Source organism: Centrocercus urophasianus, unplaced genomic scaffold, assembly GCF_019232065.1.
Source record: "Centrocercus urophasianus isolate 14NV4802_14NV808 unplaced genomic scaffold, USGS_Curo_1.0 seq_12, whole genome shotgun sequence".
In the NCBI taxonomy this organism is placed as follows: domain Eukaryota; kingdom Metazoa; phylum Chordata; class Aves; order Galliformes; family Phasianidae; genus Centrocercus; species Centrocercus urophasianus.
In genome coordinates this window covers 52,708,499-52,722,591 of record NW_024884364.1, presented here as the reverse complement: position 1 = coordinate 52,722,591, position 14,093 = coordinate 52,708,499, and the positions used below count along the sequence as shown (strand labels likewise).

General features: G+C 39.5%; 1 protein-coding gene across 5 annotated transcripts in view; it reads right to left on the bottom strand.

Annotated features, from left to right (window-relative positions):
• Positions 1 to 14,093, bottom strand: part of P2RY8 (P2Y receptor family member 8) — a 31,131-nt gene continuing 17,038 nt past the window's right edge. For 3 of the 5 annotated variants that reach the window (XM_042810873.1, XM_042810874.1, XM_042810878.1), the window contains exons 3-4: positions 6,771 to 6,849; positions 1 to 4,492 (exon numbers count right to left, since the gene is read on the bottom strand). In XM_042810873.1, coding sequence (XP_042666807.1) covers positions 3,351 to 4,424 — 1,074 coding nt within the window. In that variant the 5' untranslated portion in view covers positions 4,425 to 4,492; positions 6,771 to 6,849 and the 3' untranslated portion in view covers positions 1 to 3,350. The remainder of the gene's footprint in view (positions 4,493 to 6,770; positions 6,850 to 14,093) is intronic. The other 2 variants (XM_042810877.1, XM_042810876.1) reach the window with 1 other exon arrangement.

Genomic DNA, 14,093 nt, shown 5'->3' with positions numbered 1-14,093 from the left:
TTTTCATGGTTTGTTTATTTATTCATTTATTATTATATAAACAAGTTCAAGCACATTCAGACATTAAATTGTTAAGCAATAAAGAAACAAACCCAACAATAACAACAAACAGAACATGAGCTTATATATATCCATAGCTTCTCAGTAAAATTACTGCCACAGAGGCAATCCAAGTAAACATGTCATCCAGAACTCATACTAGAATCGTAAAATCATAGAATCATAGAATCACTAAGGTTGGAAAAGGCCTCCAAGATCCTTCAGTCCAACCATCCACCTACCACCAATATCTCCCAACTAAGCAACATCCTTTAATACAATATCTACACGTTTCTTGAAAACCTCCAGGGACAGTGACTCAACCACCTCCCTGGGCAGCTCATTCAGGTGCCTGACCGTTCTTCCAGGAAAGAAATGTTTCTCAGTATCCAACCTGAATCTCCCCTGGTGCAACTTGAAGCCATTCCCTTTTGTCCTATCAGTAGTTATGTGGGATAAGAGGCCTATCCCCACCTCTCTGCAAGCTCCTTTCACATTGTAGAGAGCAATAAGTTCTCCCCTGAGCCTCCTCTTCTTCAGACTGAACAATCCCAGTTCCCTCAGCTTCTCCTCATTAGACTTGTGCTTCAGACCCTTCAACAGCTTCCCTGCCCTTCCACAGACGCATTCCAGGTCCTTGATGTTTTTCTTGTAGTGAGGGCCCCAGGCTGAATGCAGTACTTGAGGTGCAGCCTCACCTGAGTACAGGAGATGATTGTACTCCTGGCTGAGTACAGGAGGATGATTGCTTCCCTGCTCCTGCCGGCAATGCTATTTCTGATAGAAGCCAGGATGCTATTGGTCTTCTTAGCCACTGGGCACACTTCTGGCTCATATTCAGTTGAGTGTTGACCAGTACCCCCAGGTCCTTTTTATCCACACAGTCTTCTAGTCGCTCTGACCTAAGCCTGTAGCATTGCCTGGTGCTGTTGTGGCCAAAGTGCAGGACCCGGCACTTGGTCTTGTTGGACCTCACCCATTGGCCTCAGTGCAGTGATCCAGCCTGTCCAGATCCCTCTGTAGGCCTTCCTACCCCAGGCAGATCGACACTTCCTCCCAACTTGGTGTCATCTGCAGACTTGCTCAGAGTGCTCTCAGTGCTTTCATCCAGGTCGTATTGTATTGAGCAGACCAGGCCACAGTGCCCACCCCTGGGGATCACCACCCATGACTAGCCACCAGGTGGATTTAAGTCCATTCACCACCACTCTGGGCCTGTTCATGCAGCCGTTCTTTATTCTAGCAAAGAGTGTACATGTCCAAGCCACAGGCTGCCAGGTTCTTTAGGAGAATGCTGTGCGAAACAGTGTTTCCCTCAACTGAAGGCAGTATAGATATGAACTGCACAACAACTTCTTAAATGGCAACATACGCTTATATGTATGTACATACACACATATAAATACATTCAAACTCACATACACTGAACAAGGAGGGTAGTAGTCTTACACCTTCTGGTGTCCCTTGAGGACATGTTTCCAGTGTCAAAGAGCAGTTCGTTGGGCTATTTTTGAAGTAACTTCTTATTTTCTTCTTTTAAAACAACCCCCAAAGCTTCATAGTATGCACCATCAAATTCAAAATGTTGTTCACTTCCATATTCCTTTTCTGAGAAACAATCCCTTTAACAAAAACTGAAATTTTACCTAATCTGAGCTAACTGGAGGCCAGCTGATATGAAGAAGTACCTGCATGGGATAACGTTCCTATTGCTTTTGATGCACGATTGAGAAAAGGATGAAGTGTTATGGTGAGTTGAGTGAAGTTGGAGAGAAGAACATTTTTAGTCAGTTGTGAGCAGCTTTTCTGTATTGCAAAAGGAGCAATTCAGTATTTTCAAAAATATAACAGTTGATGTCCAACGTGCAAAGCTTCTTCCTTTTCTGCTCTGTTTGATGTCAGTTACATTAGAGACCTTTCACCACATTTCAGGATGCAATAAGTGCTTGAAGATTAAATTCAAAAACAAACAGAATGAAAATCCACACTAGAGATGGAAAAAATAACAAAGAAAACTATTTGCATGTTCAGAAAAAAAAAAAAAAAAAAGAAGAAGAAGGAGAAAGAAGGGGACATTAGGATGAGTGACAAAACAGTTTCTGCCAAAGTGTTGAAAACAGTTTTGGTAGAGAGAAAGCCGTAATCCTTTAAGTGGATGGAAGAGGGATTTGAAAGCAAGGCAAAATCATGCTAAATTATCATGTGGGCCTGCAAAACATGTATAACTGAATTTTGTGCCTTGTGATGGTGGGACTTCTTAGGAAAAACCCAGCCTGTGTATCTTTTCAGACAGAGTAGGTAAATAGAGGCACATGTCCAAACTACTGAAAGTACTGTGCTATGTCTTGGATAGCTTTTTTAAATTATTATTATTGTTTTTTTCTTTAGAGGGGTAGAGCAGGCAACTGTGTAGGGTGTGCTCAAAGAAAGTGACACTGAATGAGCTGGATTTGGATGCCATAGTCCCAAGCAAGTAAGCAGTGAATTTTGTGTGTGTGTGTATTTTTTTTCTTTTTTGTTTTGTTTTTACTTTAAACACATTAAGTTATCTTCTCTTCTTTTACTTCCTTCTCCATCCTGAGAAATTAATAATTTCAGAAAATGAAAATGTAATCCATGCAGCAGTTGAAGTTGTCTCAAATACTCTTTGTTTTAGCTTTTCTTTCACTGCATGAGATATTTTGCTATGAAATATAGCATAAGATAAGATAAAATTGAAGTAAACAATATGAGTCAGTCTAACCTTTTCAAAGGTTAGTGTGGTTTGATTCCGATGAACAGTTGGGTGAGTGTTGTGGTGAATTCACAGTGGCAATGTATTAAGCATTAATGGTAAAATGACAAGCTATGTTTACTCATTCTTTTATAGAAATACAAGAGAGATAGCAATACATTAAAAAAAAAAACAAAGCACATTGCTTAGAAAAATAACTCCCCCAAATCCCTCGTCAGCATAAGCTTTAACTCATATACAGCAATATTTCACATTCATCTAAGACATCAAGCTTTGGGTAATGCTTGGAATCATACATCTGAAATGTAGTTCTTGTTCTAAACTTATCCTTTGGACTAATTCCAGGCTAACCCTTAAAAAACTATGCTGGGTTTTCTTCAGTGGTTTTTTGAATAAACTCAGTTTCTTTTGCGCTTGCACTTCTTATCAGCAAACAGTTGTTTACTAAAGTAGCATGCACAGTATGAATATGGTTTGATGTCTGTCACTGGAGAAAGTTATTTTCAGCGTAGCTATTCAACAACAAAACGTTATCGGCCTCTGCATATGGAACTCACAGGTGCTTTCCTGCCTGAGGCTAGAACACACTTTCTTGCCTTTGCAAACAGATCTTCACTCCCTCTAAGCCATCCATAGGTCCACTTGACATCGACCTGACTGACATGGTCCTGCCAGAAAATAAGCTTTCTCTTCTGGCTTCCAGGCTGTCACTCAGTGGTACCTTAGAGCGAAAAACTTGCATGAACTTCTGGTAAAATTCTTTAGATGCAAAATAATAAATGAAGGGATCTATGCAGTTGTTGAGGCAACTTAAGCATAAGGTGAACTTGTAAGCAGGGTACAAACTCCTTTTGTAAAACAGACGGACAATCATATGTGCAAGTAGGATAAAATTATTGGGGGCGAAGCAAGTGATGAATACCAAAAGAACTATAATTGCCAGGTAGATGGATCTCGTCTTCTGCCTGTTACCATATCTGCTTGATGTCTGAATAAGCTTCCGAATGGTGCCGATGTAGCATCCAACCGTTACAATGAAAGGAATCAGGAAGAGCACAACAAATAGGGTGAGAAGAAAGGCTACCCAGGCTGCGAAGTTGGGCAGCATCTCCCATTTGAGGACATCAAAACAGGTTATAATCTCCAATTCTTTCACTTCATAGGTCAGATCTGTGCTTTCCAATGGGTAGAAAGCTAGTAGCAAGAAAATCCACATTACCACGCAGGCACCCAGGGCATATCTTTTTCTCCTCCACTTGATCAACTTCATGGGATATACCACGCCCATGTACCTCTCTATGCTGATACAGGTCATGGTCAGTATGGAAGAATACATGTTGGAGTAGAACATCACAGTCACAAGGCTGCAAAGAGTCTTGCCAAAGGTCCAGTGATTGCCCTTAATGTGATAAGAAATCTGGAAGGGAATGCAGCAGGCCAGCATGAGATCCGTGATGCTCAGGTTGATCATGAAGATAACAGAAGGTGTTTTGGGTTTGATGTGCCAGCAGAGCACCCAAAGGGAGAAAAAGTTGCCAGGAATACTGATAATATCCACCACTGTATATACCACTGGGAGAGTGATGGAGATAGCTTTATTTTGAAGCATTGCAAGCGTTTCAGCATCCAGGTGGGATCCGTTTTTAACCATTATTCAAAAGAGTGTTCTTGTTCTCTGTAAGCTAGCTTGATCATATCATGAACACTTGGCTTGAAAATCTAGAGAGAAAATGTCAAGAAAGAGAAGCAATATGTCAAAGCAGAAATTGCAAACGTGCTTAGTATACTAATTAAATATTAATTTTAAAAAGCTGAATTTCATTTGATATTACTTCTGAACAAACTGAATCAATTAAAATAATCTTCTGAGAACTGCCTTCTCCCTTCCACTTATTGCATTGTTTTATCTGTCTCATTTATTTCTAGCTTTGAATAGCTACTTTTTCCCAGCTGAATGGCTTTCTGATAGTTTTACAGCCTATACATTACCATTACCACACTTCATTGTCATGTGATTGTGACACAGATTAAATCACAAACTGGAATCAAATTGATGTCTGCATTAGCACACTATGCAGTAAGTTCCTCAAGAGCTAAATCCATTCCATATACTCTGGATGCCAAGACCTTGCTGTCTTGTAATACTGAATAGTTTTTGAGATTTTTTTTGTTTTTATTTTTTGTCCAATGAAACAGCAATCTATTCCAAGTAAATATGTAAGTGGGGAAAGGAGAACACGCAATCAATTATTTTTTGTATATCTATGATATGAACTGTATGTAAGAGAAAGGCCATGTATAATCAAAAGCCAGGGACAGATTGTGTGTTTTAAAGGTTAGAGGGAACAGCCAAAGAAGTCACACACCTTCTTCTAACTAAAAGAACAGATGCTGCATTTCGGTTTTTGAAAGATATCTTATCGGTGTCACCTGTAATTCTGCAAAAGGAGTTTCAGTTTTGCAGTCTACAAAAAAGGGCCATGCTTTCACTGTCTGACCTTTATAAACCTTTATTGGCAGACACAAGTAGCTTATGGATTGGCTTGTTTACTGTAGACAGTGCAGCATTATTTAGCAGCTGCAAACAGGAACTCATATCTCAAAGTGCTAGATGCATGCATGTAGTACAGGGATGTAATTTTACAAAAGCCAAGAGTCAAAAATTGAAGAAATGGCAATGAATGGTGTGAAAGGCAGATGGTCGATGAGCAGCATGTTCTGGAAGAATGGGACTATGGACCTTTGTCATGGAGTTGACCAGATCAATCTACGTCCGTGACAGGGGGCATCAGGCCTCTGCCCTGCCCCCCCACCCCAGTCCCACAAAAATGGGAAGGAAGGAAGGGAGGAAAAGAGCAGCAGCAACAATCTATGGAGGAAAAAGTTATTTTACTATAACACCGGAATACAAGATAATGCCCCGTACACTACATGATGTGTAGTGGAATACTGAAACCCAAAAAACAAAAAACATAGAACCATGACAACCTTTCAAGGATTCCAGGCCAAGCTATCTGATAACTTTGGATACATCTATGGTGTTTTTATGAATAAAAAGGAACAGAGAGTGAGTACAAGCATATCCCTTTACATGTGGACTCTGATCACCTCCACTGTTTAATGCAAGTGTCTCTTTCCAAGACACTCCTGCCACAATAGAGGCTAGTAGTTAGTGCCACTTAACCTCAGATCTAGTCAAATAAGACCTTTAATGTAATTGTGTAGTCTTAAGTAGTCTTAACTTTGGAGCAGTGTGGCTGTCCCTCAGAGTAGTGGTCGACCCACAGTACTAAGTATCTCATGTTGGCAAAAGCCATTCTGCCGAAAAATGGTGATTTCTGAGCAAAGCTTTTGCTGATTAACTTCCTAGCCCTTTCACAACATAACTGTTGATGAGTCTTGAGACCTGGCAAAAAAATTGAAGCTTCTACTAAAGTGAAAAAGGAATATTCAATTCTAAAAGTAAACAGAGTGCAATCCAGAAAAATTTTAAAAAGCACAGCCATGGCAGTAAGAAGTTCGGTGTGTGCCTATTTCTGTAGTTTCTTGAGCTGATCAATAAATAAAATATTTGGAAATAGTGAGAGTCAGTATCAAACAGGTAATAACAAGGAAATAGGAATTGCAAAGAAGGCAGAGATGTGTTCTGAATACATCATGCACATGAAATTGAACACATAACCACAAATGAAAAAAATACTTTGAGCTAAATTCATTGCAGATGAAATTCTGTTCTTGTCAGTGGAGTTGTATCAAGAATTAAACCAACTCTTCAATTTCCAGGGGAACTAGAAAAGGCATTTAACTGACACACAGCTCTTAAAAAAAAAAATAAATGTAATGCCATCTATTTAAACTCTTCTATCCATGACTAACCATAGTAAACATGAACCCACTATTGCCTTAAAAATCTTTGTCAAGTGACAGCCATTCATGCCTAGCAACCCTACATTTCCCAAAACAAACAGAAAAGTTTTATCTATTCCAAAGTACTTACAGAACTTTAATGTTAAGCCTGTGAAAGTGAAAGACTTTTGGACTTGGAGACTGAGCGACCTCACCTCCAGATGCTATTCCTATAAGAAGCATATGTATTTGTGAGGTTGAAGTACAGTTGAAAATTTCCATTAAAACTTTCACATCAGGCACAAAGTTGTTGAATATCTGTTACACTGAGTTTTATATAAGGAATAATCACAAACAAATTTTCTGAAAGCAGCTAATAAATCACAGAATCACAGGGGTTGGAAGGGACCTCTAGAGATCATGGAGTCCAATCCCCTGCAAAGCAGGCTTCCTGCAGTAGGCTGCACAGGTAGGCATCCAGGCAGGTCTTGACTATTTCCAGAGGAGGTAACTTAGAAATAGAAGTCTCCACCGCCTCTCTGGGCAGCCTATTCCAGTGCTCTGTCACCCTTACTGTGAAGAAGTTCCTTACGTATTGGTGCAGAACTTTCTATGCTTTAATTTGTGACCATTTCCCCTCATCCTGTCCCCACAGACCGTTGAAAAGAGGTTGGCCATGTCGCTTTGACTCCCACACTTAAGATATTTGTAAACATTAATAAGATCCTTTCTCAGTCTTCTTTTCTCATGGCTGAACAAACCCAGGTCACCTAGCCTTTCCTCATAGGGGAGATGCTCCAGGCCCTTCATCATCTTTGTGGCCCTCCACTGGACTCTCTCTCCAAGAGACCCCTGTCTTTTTTTGCACCAGGGAGCCCAGAACTGGACACAAACTTGCTTTTTCAGAAAGTACACAATGATAAGAAAGAAGGGGAAAACCCACACACATGCTAAAATATGAAAAACAGTTAGGATTCAGAGCCATTAAAGGTTAAAGGCAGATTTTGTACACTTACGGGACAGAACTGTCAGTAAAACCTAATTGCCTCCCAGATTTAGGCACTCCTTGAACTGGGATTGTAAGGCTCTGGGCTTTGCTGCTGTGCCTACAAGACCTCTCCAAATATGGTGGGTCCCCTTGGCATGGTTTTCTGTAAGGAAACTGTCCATCATAAGGAGCTACAGAAGTGATAGTTCCATCGCAAGCAGTGGTAGTTCCTTAGTGCCTTCTGCAGAGGAGTAGGGGGCCTGCAGGGTACGCAAGAATTGCAAGTTTTCTTATGGAAATGTGGAGTACAGAAAATCACCACTTCGTCTTTGCCTTTCCTTTTGCCAAATCTTTCTGGATCATTAATCCTGAATTTCTTGCTGATGAAACATGGGCCCCCAGCAGTTCCTGCTCTCAGTCACCACTGTTTTTGATGTTCTGCTTTTTACATCAATGGAAAGATTAAGCTGCTGGATTCACAACACAGCATTTCAACATGCTTCCCCACTATTGTGTCTAGTAGTACTACATTTCCATCTCATTTGGGGTAATATAAAGTCCTTTCCCCATGGCAATCACAGTATGTCTTTGTCACTTGTGCTTTTGGTTGAAAATGTCATAAATAAAGCAAGAAAGGTTTTTGTTGTTGTTGTTTGGTTGGGTTTTTTTGTTGCTTTTTGTTGTTATTTGGTTGTTTGTTAGTATTATAATTACATTATACTTCTATTTATGAGCTGCTTTCCTGAAATTCCAGGCTTCCAGCACAATATGATTCAAAGGAGTTTCCATGAATCACTCAAGAGAAAATTTCCTGCAGAATAATTTTACAACATAAAACCTCACCTCTGGTTTCAAAACTGTAAACATGCATTCTGTTACATAAATATCCTTTAAGAAAGATGTTGTTTTATTTTGGCAACAACTATGTCTAAAATATGACAAGTGAACATGTAGGTAGACAGAAAGAAATACTTGATATGGATTCTTCAAATGAGAAAGTACAGTCATACTGCCATTTACAGTAGTCCTAGAAATTTGGGCCTAGAGAGAGAAATGTTATGAAATACCTAATTTCTGGAACATTTAGTAGACAGGTGTATTTCAGTTCAATACTAAGTACTAACCCCTAGCTAAATTTGGGGAGAATATTTTTGCTCCTTTTCACACTTCCTCACTTGGAGCACTCAAAAGGTTCACTTGTAATTTCAGTAAGCTGTAATCATAACTGAGGGTGAAAGCTGCTTAGTGCTTCTTGTGCTTCTTTTGTCGGGGATGGTGATTTCTTTCCCTTCAGCAGACAAAAGATGGCAAATAAAGTAGTAAAAAGTATACGAAGAAACAAAGACTAAAACAGCAGAAGAGAACTCTTATTTCTTTGTCATGGAAGAGTAACAACAGAGATGTCTACTTTCTTTTTAGGAGATTACTAAATAAAACTGATGTATTTCCTTTCTCTCATCTGTTCTCTTCCTGTTGTGTAAAGTGCACCTGCAAGAAAGACTGAAAAGCCTGCAAGCTGACTGAAAAGAGATTTACCGTTTTGTAAAAAGTTTTGTGATTTGAGGTGGAAAAATAAATCTCAAAGCATGCCATTAAGCAGAAAGCCTTCTAATGTTTATTCTGATTCATTAATTTGGTTCACTATCTGTTAAAGCACTGCTCAGTAGAAAACAAATGCCTTGTTTCAAGAATCCTTTGAAATCTTTGCATTTTTAGAAAGTCACTACTGTAGCTGAGGTATGTAGGGCAGCATGATTCACGCTCCAGGGAAATAAACAAATCAACCAACGTGGAATGCTGAACTTAGTCACAAACATACTCAGAATGAAAATAAAAACACATATTTTACTGTAAATGCTAGAGGAAGTCATATTAAAAGTTTTTAATGAAAGTAAATGTGACTAAAACTTTTGCTGTTGTATTTTTTTTTTATCAAGATAGTGCATTTTTAGTAAATAGTAACACTGAAGTTCTTTTACTTGCTCTGCTTATCACTAACAAAACAGTAATGAGAGCTAAAGGATTAGGATAGTTTACTTCTAACTAAACTTAGCTAAAAGTGGTGAAAAGTTAGGGATCCTCTACATGTAATATTCCTTCTGGATAGTCAACCTCTGTTGGACTGTTAACAGTTCCTGTCGAGTTAACAGAATATTAGACCAGTGTAGAAAACAGATGGTTAATTTCCTTTGTAGATTGGGTATGAAAAGAAGAAATAGCAAGGAAGGGCATGGGATAACATCTTGAGTTGTGAGAAAAGTGACAAACACTTTGATGTTTAGACAGACAAGTGTTTTAATATGAGGAACAACGAGAAGTATTATTTTTTTAACACAACTCGGTTCTTGCTCCCAAAGCATCACTGAAATAATTCAGAGAAGCACTTCTCTAAGTGTTCCTGCTCACCCAGCTGAGGAATGTCAATGAGTGTGTTGCTGATCACGTTCCCAGAGCTAAATGCCGACTTTGCTGAAAGAGGCCAAAGGCTTTCCCTGGATGTTCATTCTCACACTTGCAATAAACTTTTGTAGAAATTTTAACACCCAATGCTGTACCTCAACAAGTCAAAGGTTTTGTTCGCTCAGCCAAGATCTGAACCTGTCTTCTAAGAAACTTCTTTGTATTTGGCCTTTGCTGTTCTTTTTGCTGAGGATTTTTGTTTCTGTTTTGTTCTGAGTATCATACTTGCAGAGATCATCAAATGCTGCCAAGGATGTAGCCACCTTATCACAAAGGTGTTATTTCACACTTTATTAAAGTCTTTAACTTTTTTTTTTTTTTTAAACAAAACAAACAAAAAAACAACTTTTGAGAAATGAGCATACTTGTGCACTTACCATAGAATCACCAAGGTTGGAAAACACCTCCAAGATCGTCCAGTCCAACCATCAGCCTGCCACCACTATTTCCTAATAAACCATGTCCCTCGGTACAACATCTAAATGTTTCTTGAACCATCTCCATAGGCAGCCTGTTCCAGAGCCTGACCACTCTCTCGGAGAATTATTTCCTAACATCCAACCTGAATCTCCCCTGGTGCAGCTTGAGGCCATTTCCTCTCGTCCTATTGATGATTACATGGCAGAGGAGACCAGTCCCCACCTCACCACAACCTCCCTTCAGGTAATTGTAAAGAGCCATAAGGTCTCCCCTGAGCCTCCTCTTCTCCAGACTGAACAATCCCAGTTCCCTCAGCTGCTTCCCATAAGACTTGTGCTCCAGACCCCTCACATCTTCGTTGCTCTTCTCTGGACACACCCTACGGCCTCAATGTCTTTCTTCTAGTGAGGGGCCCAAAACTGAATACAGCTCTTGAGATGCAGCCCCACCTGAGTACAGAGGCATGGCTGCTTCCCTGCTCCTTCTGGCAACGCTATTTCTGATACACGCCAGGATGCCACAGGTCTTTGTGTGTGCAGGTACTGATCTGTATTTCCAAGCAAACAAAACTGACAACAACCAACTAGCTGCAAAAGTCTGGACTTTCTATGTCATTTAGCTTTGAGCAAATAAAACTTCATATTTTTCACAGAAGATTATTCAAATAAAATACATAAGAAAAATAAATGTATGCCTCCACTACAAAAGGTGAAGTATTTTTAACTGAAAGAGTGACTTAAGAATTGCCATACTGATTAGAAACTCCTGCGGAGACATATTTCAGTCTTTTTTTAGGTGCACCTTGTCAAAGTAGACCTTGCGGTGGTTCTGGATCTGACCTCAAATAGTTAGGTCAAGGCAAAACACAAGTGTCTTCTCTCCACAAATATTTCACACTTAGAGGTGAGAAAACCTCTATTTATAAAGTGAAGAAATGTGGAAACATTACCAGCTTTAGTGTAATGGAGTAGTAAATGCCTGTTGAGTTTGTCAGATGTATCAACCTAGATGAAAGCAGCTTTATTCAAAACTGAAGCAAAGTAATCTTACCACTTCTGCCTATTAGGGAGTACTTCTGCAGTCTTAGGGAATGCAAGCAGGCAGCTCCCATGATGAAATAAAAAAAGTCACGCTGAGTGTAAAATCTAAATACACAGTTTAGAGATGGGTAAACATCACATGGAAGTACTGTTCTGATTCCTCAGAACTAGCTAAGAAGCAAAGTTAACTGTACATAGCTACATTTACATTTCCCCACGTCTCTCCTGCAACACACATTTTTACTGATAGTTGAATATTACTGCACTTGAACTTTTGCCTTTGCTAACTATAAATTAAAAAATTAGGATTCTGTGCTGATTGCTAACACTGTGGCTAACAACGTTCAATTTTTGATAACAGTTTGCAAATATACAGCCTGTATTTTCCGTGTCAATAACCCTGTTCAGAGTGAACCTAGTCAATGCCATCCTCTAAAAGTTCATTTCTGGCATAGTCAGGTTTATGGAAATATTAGTATTTCCATAAACATTAAGTTGTGGAATAGTCCTGTTCTATGACATTCAGTATATGAAGCCTGAGTCCATGATTCTAAGTGTTACCAAGGAGCTGGTTGCATCATAAAACAAAGTGGTTTGCAGTTTTGAGGCAGCTTTCAACAATGCTATGAGCAGTCGCAGGTAAATCTGTATAACTACATACACTGATCAATTTTCTAGGCTGGTCTAAATTTCAGTCAGAGTAAGTAAGCATCCTAAAGTGGATTTAAATTATTCTGATTATTAAGCTAATAGCTAGAATATATCATGTATATATCAGTCTTTCCTACACACACAGACTTTGTTAGCCTGATTTTTTTAAAGCCTGATATTTTAAGAAGTGTTAGCAAAGGTCACTGTCCATGTGCATGCTCTTATTTCTCAACAGCACAAGGTATCTTGCTTCTTGTTGAAATAATGCTGTCTTGCACTTAAGCATGGACCAAGAGCATGCACGCAAGCAGTTAACTGAAAAATTGCTGATTCCTGGCAGGAAACATTGACTTCATGCAGTTTTTGTCAGATGGCTACCCAGAGTGTATGTCAATGGACAACCAGTTTGCAAAATACTCCACCTCAGCAGATGTCCTGAGCAGCATGGAATGATCCCATGCCAGAGGGCCTTACTGCAGGTAGCTTGCCACTAAACAATCATTAAACAGTACTGACTTATAGCAAAACACTGATATTTTTTATAAACATCGACCTCAAAAAGTCTAAATTTAAACAATACATGATCTAGTTTTCTGTATTACTTTGCATCTTTGCATATTGGCTATTTCCAGGATTGACAAACATCTTTTAGTCTGCAGTTACCTCCTACTATGAGTAAATACCTCACACAGTCATTGTGAAAGTCAAATATATAGTTGAGACCATTTCCCTTCTGAATTCAACTGTCAGGAAAAGAATCAACACTTTGTTGGCAGAGGCCATTTGTGATAGACAATACGACAGATCCCCAAGAGAGAATCCATTCATCTTCAGAAAAGGTCACAGACTTATACTGAATGCGTGGTATGATGGACATTTTATAGCAAATATATGTAGGTTGCTTTAAAAGCAATGCTTCCTATTTATTTTTCGCACAGAGGGTGGTGATGCGCTGGAACAGGTTGCCCAAGGAGGCTGTGGATATCCCATCCCTGGAGGCATTCAAGGCCAGGCTGGATGTGGCTGTGGGAAGCCTGGACTGGTGGCTGGCGACCCTGCACATAGCACGGGGTTTGAAACTAGATGATCATTGTGGTCCTTTTCAACCCAGGCCATTCTATGATTCTATGATTTCTGTGGAAACTACAACAGCTACAAAGAACACAGTAACACTATTTGATAGAGCAAATTATCATCAATAAAACACTTTTTTTCAACACAATCACTACCTTTTTATTAGCTATGCATTTTCTGCCAGTGATGAACAAGGGCATACATGCTGAACTCATAAAAATCTGCACTAGTGGAGTTGACAGCTTGTGCGTGGCCATTTGGAACACAGCTTATCTTTCACATCTTTGATGGCACTGCAGAAATGCACCACCCACTGCCTTACTGTGCTCACATCCACTGTTTGGTTTCCATCAACATTTAGTGAGCCAAAGGGTGCCATTGTTTCCAAGTGGAGGAATGCAATGACACCTCTTTGGTCCATACACACTTTCATGTCAGATGCCATTTTGTCAGACTGCTCCTTCTCTCCCATCTGTCACACAGCAACAAAATGTGGTAGAATACTGGTGGGAAGCTTCAACCTCTACTGCCATACCACCAACATCTGCCTCTAACACAATGGGCCAGCATCATGAAATAGGTGGCATTACTTTCAGAGCAGCCCATGCATATATATTCTGCTTGAACTATATCTTTTCTATCTTTTCATCTCTTCTGTGAAATTCTTTCTGAATGTTTCCTCTCCTGCTCAGTCCAAAGGAATTGAGGTAGAGCTGTATGTGTGTTTTTGAAGATTATCTTTAGAGATTAAAAAGAAATCACATGGTAAAAAAGGAAAGGAAAGGAAAGGAAAGGAAAGGAAAGGAAAGGAAAGGAAAGGAAAGGAAAGGAAAGGAAAGGA